This window comes from Lepisosteus platostomus, chromosome 8 (assembly GCF_059453375.1).
Source record: "Lepisosteus platostomus isolate fLepPlt1 chromosome 8, fLepPlt1.hap1, whole genome shotgun sequence".
NCBI lineage: Eukaryota > Metazoa > Chordata > Actinopteri > Semionotiformes > Lepisosteidae > Lepisosteus > Lepisosteus platostomus.
The window spans coordinates 46,213,478-46,227,748 of NC_142618.1; the positions used below are offsets into that span (position 1 = coordinate 46,213,478).

The 14,271-nt window shown below is 36.4% G+C and overlaps 1 protein-coding gene across 1 annotated transcript in view; it reads left to right on the top strand.

The window, feature by feature from the left end:
- sugct (succinyl-CoA:glutarate-CoA transferase) overlaps positions 1-14,271 on the top strand; it is a 203,085-nt gene that overhangs the window by 68,646 nt on the left and 120,168 nt on the right. The window contains exons 10-12 of the mRNA XM_088643711.1: positions 8,554-8,625; positions 11,052-11,149; positions 13,010-13,112. Coding sequence (XP_088499837.1) covers positions 8,554-8,625; positions 11,052-11,149; positions 13,010-13,112 — 273 coding nt within the window. The remainder of the gene's footprint in view (positions 1-8,553; positions 8,626-11,051; positions 11,150-13,009; positions 13,113-14,271) is intronic.

Consider the following 14,271-nt stretch of genomic DNA (forward strand, 5'->3'; position numbering starts at 1 on the left):
ATTTAAAAATGTGGAAAGATCAACTACATTAAAGACGCTAATTATAAATGATAAAAATTAAAAGTTTGATAAATTTATGTGTATGAAATTAAGATTTTAATTGGAATGATAAGTTGTAAATCTAAATATGTATTATATATAAATATATTTTCATAATTCAATACCAAATTTTATTTTAAAACACAGCATTTTAATTAAGTGTAAGAGATACTATATAGAAACATAGAATCATTGTTATCTACTGTCTTTCTTTGAAAATGAGCAGTTTATTTTTTACTTTCACTCAGCATCATAGTTATTTGAATTACCCCCTTGGACAATTACATCAAATAATGTTCCTCCATATTGAATAAGGGAGATTTTGGGCTTCACTGCACTAATGTAGCTGCCAAAAAAAAACTAATGTAGCTGCCATTGTTTGCTTAGAGAAGCCCCCTGCATCTTAAATATTTCCAATTAAAGCTCCATTATAATCATGCTGCCATCATTTCCTGACCTCATTAGCATATATTTGGTTAACAAATTATTTTTATGCAGTTGTTGAGACAGGAAGTGATATTCGTGACCTGAAACAATTAGGCTTTTTTTTTTGCTATTGGCCTATAATGACCCCAGTGATTTTCATTTCAGAATATCACCAGGGTGGCTTTTGTGAACAGATTAATTTGAAAAGGACTTGCTTGTAATGTGCTGTGAATTTATTACAATAAACCTGTTTTTTCAAATAATCCCTTAGATTGTTATATATAATTCTTTGCAATTATTATAGAGTTCATCATTATGTTCATCACAGATTCACTACACATTTCCTTTTTTTAAAGAATATGCTTGTGACTGATGTTTTACTTATTTGTACATACTGTATACTTTCCTTGACAGCAAAACCTGCTTACTTATTTAACCTTGTCTCTGCTTCAAATTACTAACCATAGTAGTCCAATTTTCAGTACAAACTACACAGGAAAACCTATGCTTAAACTATTTTAAACTCTGACATTTTATTACTAATATTCTGTAGAAAACAATATAGTAATAGTAAAAGTTTTAAGGTTGAATTTTTCAGCTGCTTCATTCTTTCCTATTTGAAGGATTGACTCAGCACAGCAAAAGCCTATAAAATAAAATATTCACTCATATGCATTTCAAAAAGGCAGTCTGTTTTTTTTTAGAAAGTAAAACATTTACTCTGTTGATCTGAATTTTAATAACTGTCTTCTCATTAATAGCAGAGTCTAGATACCAGTGATCCACAATTTACAGTGATATTGCAGGATCTGCAAACAAATTCCCTTACATTACTGTTACAGACAGTTGTGAGATCAGCAGCAAATATATACTGTACTGTGCTTCATTGTTTTGTACTTACTCTATTTACTGCATGTACTGTAACTGTCAGCATTGCCATGATGTCAATGAAAACATTTGTAAATGATTTCATATAACAACCTACGGGGTATAGTTAGAAATAAAAATATGATATCTGTCTATCTAGGGGACATGACGAGCATATACTGTAGGTGCCACACGTAAGACGTAATTGCTGGGTGCTTGTCGTCACATTGGATTGTGTTTCTATACTCTATTTCCAGTGGTGTCACAGGTGACTCTAACCCTGAGACGTCCAGACACTTTCAATGCAACACTTGCACACTATATATTTTGTCTTTGTAGTAAACATGGGGCAGAGTATAAGCCCTTTTCCATTGCCTAATATACTGTATGTGCTCCCACCATGCATACTACCAAAGTACACTAGGCACCTTTGCTTCATTAGTGCAAGAATGCCTGGCATGTTCATCTGTTTTGAGATCCTTATCCTGTCAAGTAATCCGAAGAATGTGTCAGGGAAACTGCAGAAACTGAAATTGCTCGGTTTGCTCTTCTTGATCACTGTATATACTGTACTGTAGTCTAATGGAAGCTCAGCAGATCAGGATGCATCTTTGCCTGGATGGCAAAGTTGCTCTTGTTCCAGGCTCACTGGATTACTTGGCCAGAGTTCAAGGTAACAGGTTGTAGGTCACCTTTGTGCCCAAATAAGATAATGCCTCCACCAATTCAATAGTGTTATATTACTAAGGATGATCACAAGATGGATGAAGACACCATGTTCCATTGTCTTTTTTTCACATTGACAATCAGTGAGAACTGTGCACATGGGTCAGTTGGTGCAACCTGATCAGGATTGCGCTTTATTCTGGTTGGCATTTTAATAGTTTTTACATTTTTTGGTGGCAGTTTCTAAATAGCATGTTGACAAGTTCGATGTATTGCCTAAAATTCTAATTACTGCATAATTATAAGGAAACTGGCAACTCAAATAAATCCTATTATAGCTATTTCTCAACAAATGATTAGGGCAGTAAAATTGAAAGAATTAATAGCATGGTGCCATTAAGTCGAGAGTAATACTTATTGTCATTTTCTGGAAAAAAGTGAAATGCTTCGGGCGACTCATGTCAAACCTGCAATTACTCTTCTTTTATTCTTATTTATATATAATCTACATATGTATATTGGAAATTAGACAACTGGTAATCATTTATACACAATTATTTGTCTGTTTGTTTGCTGTGAGAGAAGAGTAATAAGATGTAAAATCTGTTTGTACAACCCAGTCCTGTGAAGGATTCATAATTATTTCATTAAAACTGGGAAAGTACTTTGACTGATTAGATTAGATTCCAAATCATACTCAATTAGAGATTCCTTACCAAAGACCTCTGGCGTAGCATGAATAGAATAGAAGAAAATGTATTCTTTGTGTTTGAAATATGCTTAACAACAACAAAACATTTGAGGACAGCAGTTTAATTTTAGAATAACGTGTTCTAACTCTTGTTAGATGATTGAATGGATACAACTGTATCTCTGACAGGTTATTCTCTGAAAGATTTAAAAAGTGTTTGTGACAGGTTTTTCATTCATCAAAACAATGGTCATCATTCCACAAAAGAAGACATTGAAGATTTTTTTCCATCACATGCTTTCGTAACATCTGATAATAAATAAGCAACAATTATAGCTACATTACAAGAAAATGATGTGAATTTTCTAGGAATTCTTTCTTTGAAGCATATTAGAGCTTCTTTGTTGGTTTGCCCTTAAGTATCTTCTTAATGCATGTTTTTTTTTTTTCTGTTTCCCATGCATCTAAAAGGATAATGAAGTGTTGCAATCACAGTGCTCTTACCATGTGTGTAATTCTTGAGCATCTAAAGTGCTTATTATGTACTGCTCATTCTACTGTTTAAAAGGATGGTAATTGTCAACTTTCACATTCTTCAATATTTTTGCTAGTCAGCTTTTTCTTTGACTCAATTGCCCTAAGACATCCTGACTTTCAAGCCAAGACATATTTCTCCATCTCTTGATGATTCTGTTATTGTAGAATCAATGCTACTGTTAGAGCACCCAGCACCCTCACAAAAATGAACCTGATTTTTTGTAAAACTTTGAGCTTCATTATTTTGGGGGGTGGGGGTGGGGGGGCTCTGTAGTCTTCTCTCTTATTTTTAGGATTACTTCTTGAAGATTCTTACGTTTCTTTACACAGGTTAAACTGTACAGCAACTACGCTGAGTGTCAGCTTTTCTAGAAATTCAGCACAAAAAACCCACTTTGTTGAAAATCCAGTTCCTGTACAGTATGTGTACTGCTTCTCTATGGAAACAGTACCGTGTTTACGTGCAGCTCTACAGTCAGTTAATTTACTATAACTGTACTGACCCACTGCAATTCATGACGACCAAAGCCAAAACAATGTGCCTACTTTATATTCACATGAGATAGCAAGTGCATTCTTTGCCAGGACCTCTCTATCACATAGACCGAGTTTTCTGCATACAACTTTCTGCTCACAGGCAAATCACAGCACAGAGTACAGCCCACACTTATGGAAAGCACAAACTGGCTGGCAGTACTCGCTGCCAAACAGACTCAGGCCATGCAGTTACAAGCTGACGACACAGAAGGACAATCAGACATTCAGCCACTCATAGATCATAATGAGGGCAAAGCACAGGTTAAAGTACAAAACTGCATAATGACACAACAGCCATTTACAATAATTCCCAAACTTCAAAAGCTCTGCTACCCGTCAAGCTTAATTTCTTCTGAGCATATGAACATTTCCTATTTGAAATTGAATCTGGAACACTTTGCGATACAAATTAAATCACACATTGCTGGGGTACGTGACTGTAACTCCTTTTATTACATTCTGTGTAATACCAGTCAACCACCTGAGATGTCTTTCGACTGCACTAGAGCAATGTCATCTTCCTTTAAAATGCTCAAACAGCAGTCATGCCATCTCTTGAAACTAATGTAGCTGTTTAATTAACAAATATGGCCTGGGTGGTTGGTTACTGGGCTTTCTTTCAATGGCATTCCAATGTAATTTAGTAGAATCAATAAGCAAAAACCGTATATTCTCTTTTGCTTTTGTTTAATAACTTATTTTTGAATCATATACACTGGATACTTTTAGTTTAAGGAAAGGAGGTAAGAAGAAGAAGAAGTAAAAATAATGTTTTTACGTATTTATCAACAAAAATAAGCCTTTCTTATTCAGCAGAAGCAATCACATTCTCTGCACAGCTAGGTGACTAAATCTGCTATGTGTGAATGGAATTCTAAAGAGAGCAGCCAACTGCAGTATTCAGCCCAACGATAGTGATGAACTGGTTAAGCTGTCTTCTTCATGGGCTTTCGCTTTGTTTTGTCCCTGCATTGTGATGGCTTTTGATGCCTTAATTTGAAATAATTTAATCTGATGGACTAAAATTTGTCAAAACAGCATCTCATTAAATACTGTCTGTGCACTCCGTTCCTCATTTTCTTTTGTATATGCGCGGCAGACAAACAGCAACCTGGGGGATGTGAGGGTACTAATGAATGGAACCTTTGTTAGGGGTTTAAAAATGTCTGAACCAACCACTTGCCAAAAAAAGATTCTCAAGTATCTCAGTTTGTTACCCGAATGAACAGACAAAGATGCGCACGTTCCAGAGTGGAAGGCAGGAAGCTTGAACTCAGTCAAATTGAATTGTCTTTAGTTGAGATCATTCCTGTAGTTATTAACTTATTTGTAAACAGAGACTTAATTAATTATTTTAAAGAGATAAGGCATCAGTGATGGGAATTCATTTCCCACACAGAGCAGCCTGCATTTTCTGTAAACATCATAATGGCACTATTTTGGTCTTTGGACAGTTTTATGCCAGTCATCCTTTCCTCTAGTCACTACTGACTGTTCACTTGTCCTTTATCTGTTCATTTACCAGTAGGATTCACCGTTAGTACAGAAGATACATTTTGCTTCCGAACTCAGAAGGATTCTGTGATTCTGCACTCAGACTGAACATTCCTCCTAAATTTAATTTGGATGCTGTTTGCATGACCAGCACATGGAAACTGAATGATAAACATTTATATTTCAGGGTTTAAAGTGCAGTTTTAATTGTTTGTTTCATTGCTTTTAGTAATTTTGAAACCAACCTTTAAAAGGGATTTTATCCACTAGATTGAAATAATGAATGTAGGATGATGATTGAATAAACTCTGCTCATTGATTGAGTCTGTTTTGTCTATAGAGAATCTATAGACTTTCTTTGTCTATTGCCCTAACTCTCTATTACAGGCTACCAAAACCCTTTAATGGAAGATGGGGGTATTTGTTTACTGTCTATTCATACTGTATGTGAAGCAGTTGAGTGTATTATTACTTTTGGCATACTGATCTCATTTTTTGTCTCTTGTGCTCTAGTACAGGCAAATCATTAAACTCAGATACAGTGAGGCTTCACTAATCATTTGCTAGAATTCTGTTAAAAAGGCAAACAAGTTGAAAGGAAAGCTTTATCTTTTTCACTTTAGTGTTGTATTCATTTGAAAAGCCGTGTCAGCATGCAGACTGCAAAGGAACAAGTCGAGGTTAATTCCAACACCAATCGAGGGAAAAAAAAACAGCATTTTGGCTGTTCTCTGAGACAGCCCTTGGAAATAAAGACCTGCCAAACATTTGATGCCTCAGAGCACCATTGCAAGCGGTAATAAAATTTGATAAATTTTGATGTAACTTAGTGTTCTCCAACATCAACTGGAGATTTTATTTCTATTTTCTGGGATTTTTCCCTATTTCTGATTGAAGGCCTTTTTATCATCAAAAGAAATGTTTACACATACCTGTCTTTTGGTGTCACTGAGAGCAATACTAATATGAATGAGATGGCAAACCTTATCTGTCCCATTATGTATCACTCGTTTCTAATAAATCCTGTTTGCTCATGCTGAATCAAGTTTCTCATATTTATGTTTTGGGTCAACCTGTGAGCCCTTTGGTAAAAAGTTTAGTAACTTCATACATAAACCAATACATTAATAGTGTGTTGTTGTCAATAATAAAGGTACTGTATCACTCTTCATACACTAGCTGTCTCTGGAGTGTATACCATAAAACCCAGGGGACTTCCTTCTTCCGACTGTTTCAGGGAAATTCAGGCACCCAGAGAAGTGGACATTTGTCACTGTCAAAAGAAATGTCACAGATATACAGTATAATCCATTTTCTAACTGCTTCTTCCAGTTCAGGGTTGCATGGGAGCCAAGGTCTGTCCGGGCAATAGATGAGATAACACTGAAACAGAAAAACCTAAAGTGTTCTCTCTGTAAAGATTTGTTAAAGTCTCCATTTCTTTTATCCAGTTGATCTCTATGAATTGTCAATACAATTTATTAATTCAAATAACTTTATTGTCCATCCAAAAGGCTGGAAATTTGTGTCCTTAGTACGACCATAAAAACAAATAATACTCAACATAAGTGATATAAAGTAAATGCATGGTAAAAAAATGGCCCTAGCCATACAACAATAAATATACACATATCTCACTCTGCGCATATTACACTATCATTATCACACTATCCAACAGCTTCATACAGGTAACAATCACTTACTGTGGGTCTTTGATTCGATTCTGGATTGTATCTCTTTTTGTCTGGAGTTTGAATGCTCTCCCCCATGTCCATGTGCTTTTTGCTCTAAGTGCATTCTAGCTTGGTTAATTGGTGTCTCCAAGTTGTTCCTGCATGCTTGTGATGTGTGTGTACCTCATGATGCATTGCTCTCAAGGTTTTAGTCCCATTTTGCACCTGCTTTCTGCTTCCAGGAAAGGCTGCTGATCACCGCAGCTCTAAGAATAAGCGACTTTCTGATAGTGGATGGGTGCAAGGAGAGTAGACGCTTTCCAGATATGCCTGGAATTATTTTATATAGATGGAAGGATTGTATTTTGTACTGATTGCACTACAGGCTTGTTAGCTATTTGTTGTTTATGTAAGTGTATGTACTGTAATTGATCTAGTAAGTGCTCTTAAATTATTATTCCGACTGCAGCTGACAGCCGTTAGGAATTAAGTAAGTAAGCAGTCTAATCTCCGGACTGCAGCTGGTTTCTTCTAGGTTTGATAGCTACCCCTTGATTAAATTCGACAGTCACACATGCTATGAATTTTGCATTTAACTAATTTTGATAGAAAAAACATGTTTCTGTGGATCAATCAGAAAAGACGCTCACTCAGGGTGCTCGTTGAGCACAAAATGTCGAGGCAGGCCTGAGATTCGTTGGTCAGCTCTCTCTTGGCACACAGTGATTCCGGCACCTTGCCTGCAGGCTTGCAGTGTTGCCAGCGGGAGGCGCAGAACTCCTCCAGTCTGTACAAACTCTCGTGCCAGGTATTGTCAGAAAATCAAGCTCTACTCCTGTCAAGGCATGGCCACCGGCCTCATTCTCTCCCAAGAGGTCTGGGGTTCATTGCCAGACAGTCAAGTCTTGAAATCGGTGGTTGGTGTGCAATAAAACATGAAGGGCACACCTAGGACTGCTACCTCACCACTCGGGACTCCTGGATTTCATTCTGGCCTCAGGCTTCTTGGAGTGGAGGTTTTAGGGTCTTCCCATGTTTACACGTGTGTTTCCTCCCACCTTCGAAAGACGTGCTTTGGCCACCCTGGATTGTTTGGTTGAAAAGCTCCAACTTTTTGCAGGTTTGCAGATGATGGATGAGTGAAATTGGCAATTTCAAGTTGTGAAGACCATTTTGGTTGCGATTCAGAGCTCCTGAAATGCATTGACTTTTCATTCATTTATGAAATCCCATTTTAAAAGATTAACTTCTTTCTTGACCTGTGCCTAAATATTCGAGTGTTTTAGAATTGTTTTACAATTAATACATTGCTGTGATATCTATTTAAATTCAGTTCAAAAAGCCATGCATGGTGATAATGGGACTATTTCATATTTTGAAAGCTGGTTATTCATTTTGGAAATCAAGACCGGTCTCATGAAATTAATGTAAAATTGTACAAACATTATTCTGAGTACAGTGGTCCTGAGTATTTGATCTACTGTATGTATGCTTCCCAAGCCTGCATACCTTTGCATTCCTAGTGTATACATTCAATGATGAATTGTTTTCATGTGATAAAGTGTAGAATGTCAGTTTTATAATGTAGATTTAAAACATGCATTTGCTTTTTTTCTTATTCAGGCTTTTAAGACTCAGGATGGTTACATAATTGTGGCTGCAGGTAACAACCACCAGTTTATAAAAGTGTGCAAGGTAAGATGTTCTTCCTTCCTTTGTTCACTGAGTACTGTTGTTAAATACAGTCTGGCTACAGTATACCATTAAACCAGTCTTCTGGAAATCTTTTAAATAGTATTTATTCATAGACAATAATTTTATATACTTATGTAAAGAAAAAGAGAAGAGCTTTCCAGATGACAATGGTACAAATGGTGCATAGAATTATTTTTTTAAATATTTTAATGGGTTTAATTGACTGCTATGTCTTGCGCAATGGAAAACTCCATCCTCTGCCTTGTACAAGAAGCTGCTAAAACGATTCCAAAGATTTTATTCTCCTTAACTAACTAAACAAGTGAACAAAAATGCACACATATAATTTATTTTACTAGCATTTTTTCTTATTTCTGTTATTTCCAACATATCATATAACAGGTACTTACCTGATTTTCTTTTGACTTTCCTTTGGGGCACTTCCTATGTTAACTATTTCAACAGAAATGTTTTAAAAATTTGTAGGAATTATGAAGAGACATTTGTTAGAAAGGTTAGAAAAAAATAGAAAAAATGAACTGGAAATGTATTTGTATCGCTGTACCAATGGAACCTCTGGCTCTTGCCTGTACCAGTGTTCTTTCCATGGGCTGTTCTAAGCAGTGGCTGAAACTAGTAAGAGATTAAAACCAGGCAAGTGTGAATGCTGCTACTTTAAGTATGCTTGACTTTCTACAGTAGCAACACGAGGAGGAAAAGACTGGACCACTAAACTCCTTGGATTATGATTTCATCACTTTGTTAAACGTTTCCTGTAGAGGTCCCACTGTTTTGAAAGCCTGTACCTCCCCTGTTGCTTTCTATGCTTTCTATGAAAGAAAACAGGAATCTATGCTGCAATTTTAATGAGAATCAAATATGCTCCATTATTTGCACTGTGCACTATTATCTAAATCTATTTTCATTTCACAAATAGTAACAGTTTATTCATTGTTTTGAAAAAATGTAGTTATTTGATAACTCCATTCCCAAAAATGCACATTAGCCTTGCTAAAGTGAACAGTACAAGATAAATAAAACAGATTCTGTCCTGTGAAACAGTGTAATTTCTGCAAGAAGTAGGGTACATCTTTCTGTCAAAAATCAACCTGTTTTAGGGGTACCATAGGATTGTAATTGTAGAGGAAACATGGGAGTGTGGTAGGACTTTGAAACAGTAGACTTTCAATTGTCTGCACAGACATAGATGGTTTTATTTAAATATGGAAATACAGAGCAGTGTATTTCCTCAGTCTGGTTTATGATTGAGATGTATCCTTCCTATTGTGCCTTTTTATGTAGGAACTCAATTCCAAAGCAGGAACTGCCGGCAGGCCTCTGTATATTTAAAACATATATAGCCATCAGTAGTCTGAGTCCCAGACAATCCTTCATTGATAGTCCCATGAGCTGGTCTTATTTCGTCCCGTGCTTCTCTGACTCACTAACATACCCTTCTTACAGTTTCAATTGTCTCGGAGTGTCAGCCAAACTTTAAAAGTTGTCTTTCCCTTAAAGCGAGGCATGGTGCCTCCATGTTAAACTAACATTTCAGCTTGCATAGCTGTCCATATGCCAGAGCATTTTTAGTCAAACCTGACAACGAAAGTGTAGAATACATTACTCAAATCTTATTTTCAAAATAAAATTTAAAAATAGACCAAAGTTAGTATAGTGTATCTTAGAACTGGGAATTGAATACAGTAAATCTCCTGCCAAAATTAAAAAAATGCAGATTTTCAGATTTTAAATTCAGTTAATTTCACTTAACATTTGGTGACCAAGGATTTACAATATATATAAATGTAGAGTGCCTGTTTTTTTAAATAATACAATTAAAGTTCAAAGTGTTTAATATGCAGATAACATATGTATATATATACCTGAACTGTAGACATAGGATAGGAAGCACAGAGCTTGATAAGGTTACTAAGGTAAAAGACAGCATAATTATTCTTCTCTAGACAATATCGGGAAGCAATAAAATCATTTTAAGTGAAAATACTACAGAATGAATTAATGTATTAATAATGTGAAATAATGTATTAATTACATTTCAATTAACATATTGGGTGCATGTTTGGTAACCAAATCACAGAACATACATTTCTACACTTTAATCAATCTAAAGAAAATTAGCAAGTCTTAAATGTCCTAAATTGATAGGTTAAAAGTGCATAAGTATAAACTAAGGTGAAGTACAGTTAAGAAAAAAAATAAGAGGAAGATCTTTACATAAAGGATTGTGGGAGTGTGAAACACAGTGTCCTGTCACAGTGTTAAAGTTGCTATCAGTTCAATCACTTTCTAGAACTAAATCAAGCAAGATGAGCTCAGTGGAATAAGCGTTTCTAGTATTTAAGTTGGGTCTTATGCCCTTTTTATTTGTACTGTAAATGTTTTATGTTCTTAATCCTGGTTTGCAGATTCTAAATCTTCAGAATTTGGCTGAGGACCCAAAATATAAAACCAACAATCTGCGAGTTCAGAACAGAAGAGAACTCCTCAAGATTTTGTCTGAAAGGTAGGAATTTGTTTACAACACTGATTTTATATGAGGAACAAAGCTCGCATCTGTTGCAATGTTAGGAATTTCTCAATCTCAGTTAATTAAATTGATGAGTGTGGCCTTATGTTTTTTGTGTGTAATCTGTCAAGACAAGGCCAGTAACTATGAGCGCCAAACTGTTTTTACTTCATAAAACCTTCATTTTGTATGTTGACAAAACAGAAAAACACCCAAATCAATTGCTCTGTATTCTCTGACAATATTCGCTGCATACATTATAGTGTGATAAATTAATCCTAGTTGTTTTAATAATTTGTGCAGTTTTTATTTTAACTAAAGCAAGATTTTTTCCAAGTTTGTTAAGCAAGTGTATGTGGATAATGGAAACTCATTCTTATGTATTGTTTCCAAACAGAATATCTGAGCTATATTTGTTGTTATCTGAGTTTTAATCAAATAACAACAATTTGATTAAGCAATGTCATATATAGCCTTAAAGGGCTTAGGTTAAAGGTTGAAACGACTAAAAGTAAGGTCAAACTGTACATCAACAATGTGGGGTCTAAGAAATGTTGTGTCCAAAAATGGCTCACATTGTGTTATGCAGCATCTGTTGTTATGTACAGTATTTGTCCCAAGGGTCCTAGGCCTGTGCTTTATCTCCAAGAGCAGTATACTTATTAAATAAATTATCCTGAAGGTCACATTTAAAGTATTTCCATTTAAGTAAATGGTGAAAATCATATTAATTAAAAATTACTTCCCAGCTTTGTCTGGCTAAGGCATGTTTCTGTCTGAACTGTAGAATGCCTGTATAATGTAAGTGTAGTGTATTTTGTGGGGAATGGAGAACTTTAGTGATGTGTACAAGCCGCTCTATTTTGAGAGCTGTTGCAGGATAATTCTTAGAAAACATAATGGGTCACACTCTGGGAATCACAGTTTAAAATCAATAAAACAGAGGCACAGGTTAGCAGTGTCACTTGGTGTAGAGGTTGACCATAACAACAAGATTAGCAGAAGAGATCACACTGTAATACCATTTGTTTTTTAATTGTTTTTATTTTGAACACACTCAGAAACTTTGGAACTTAGGATATAAATGAAAAAATGCTCGTTAAAAGCATTTCTACTGAATGTATGATGTTTAAAAAAATGAAGACTTGATATCAGAACAAGGAAGCTGTGTTCTTGTAATCATATGCATTCAAGCTTTACTTCTGCTTGGTAACTAAAAAAAAAAGTAGCAAAAGACCAGATTATTTTCTGTGTAGCAACAGAAAACATCTTGTAGTTACCATGAACGCAAATGTGCTGCGAGCTCATGAGAGCAGAGATATTTCCTCTAATAATCCTGAAAATCTTTATTAAAAAAAAGCTTAAGGAATATCTTGTGTTCATACTTAAGGGATGTTTTTCAGGTAGTTCTCCAAAATTCCAAGCACATTTCTTTAAATAATTGCTTCTGGAAACTGCCAGTTGGTGTAATCAGAGAATATATATGCTTCTAATCAATACAACTACTTTTATTAGAGTGAGAATTTAAAGGCACCCCTAGCAAAACAATAAAACAGAAGGATGCTTCAGTCTTTTCTGTAAAAATGCAGGTGAAGGAGGTTATTGTGAAATTGCAAAGAGCAGATGATCATTCCTAACACCTTGACAGTTTTGGGTTAGAACCTGGAAAAAATAATAGCACTGTGATTTGGTTTTAAACCTTGTTCTTTGCTTCAGGAGAGGATCTGGTGCTTCCAAGAAACACATGTGCATTGCGTTTTGGATGTTATTGACTGCTGGAATGTAACCAGCTCGGCCCTGTACATCTTTTAAAACCATAACACACAGTTCAGACCACAAGACTTTGTTTGTTCCTAGATTCTCAGAAAAGAAGACTGCCGAGTGGTTACAAATGTTTGAAGGCACTGGTGTGCCCTACGGCCCAATCAACAGCATACAGCAAGTGTTTTCTGATCCTCAGGTCAGTCTCTGGTTTTGGTTTACACTAAATCTCTTATGTGTTTATTTGGCAAAGATAGGTTCAGTGAGATTTGTAACCTTTTGAAGCTTTTTGTTATTTTGAAGTATCATCAGAAGGTTCTGAAATCCTTTTGTCTGTGCAGTTATTCACAGTTCCCATGGAACAGACATTCTTCCCCAAATCATTTACTGCTAAACTTTTCAACTGCTTCATAGATAAAGTCTTGGAATTGAGTCACTCCTTTTTTTCTGAAGGAGATTATAAGGCTCACTGACTTCACTTCAACATTAATGCTAATTCGCAACACAGAAAATATATTTTAAAATAATCCTGAACAACATCACGTTTGGGCGACACAGTGACGCAGTGGTTAGCATTGCTGCCACTCAGCTCTGGGGTGCTGGGTTCAGTTCTTGACCCTGGATGCTGTCAGTGTGGAGTTTGTATGTTCTTCCCACGTTTGTGTTAATAATAATAATAATAATAATTGCTTACACTTATATAGCGCTTTTCTGGACACTCCACTCAAAGCGCTTTACAGGTAATGGGGTCTCCCCTCCACCACCACCAATGTGCAGCATCCACCTGGATGATGCGACGGCAGCCATAGTGCGCCAGAATGCTCACCACACATCAGCTATTAGTGGGGAGGAGAGCAGAGAGTAATGAAGCCAATTCATAGATGGGGATTATTAGGAGGCCATGATTGGTTAAGGCCAATGGGAAATTTGGCCAGGACGCCGGGGTTACACCCCTACTCTTTTCGAGAAACGCCCTGGGATTTTTAACGACCACAGAGAGTCAGGACCTCGGTTTTACGTCTCATCCGAAGGACGGCACCTGTTTACAGTATAGTGTCCCCATCACTATACTGGGGCATTAGGACCCACGTGGACCACAGGGTGAGCGCCCCCTGCTGGCCCCACTAACACCTCTTCCAGCAGCAACCTTAGTTTTTCCCAGGAGGTCTCCCATCCAGGTACTGACCAGGCTCACACCTGCTCAGCTTCAGTGGGTTGCCAGTTGTGAGTTGCAGGGTGATATGGCTGCTGGCCCCCTCCTTGTTGTTGGTGTTGGTTCCCTCCTTGCGCTCTGGTTTCTTCCAAAGACATACTTTTTGCTTAATTAGTTTCTTGGAGTGTGTAACTGGCACTGGTGT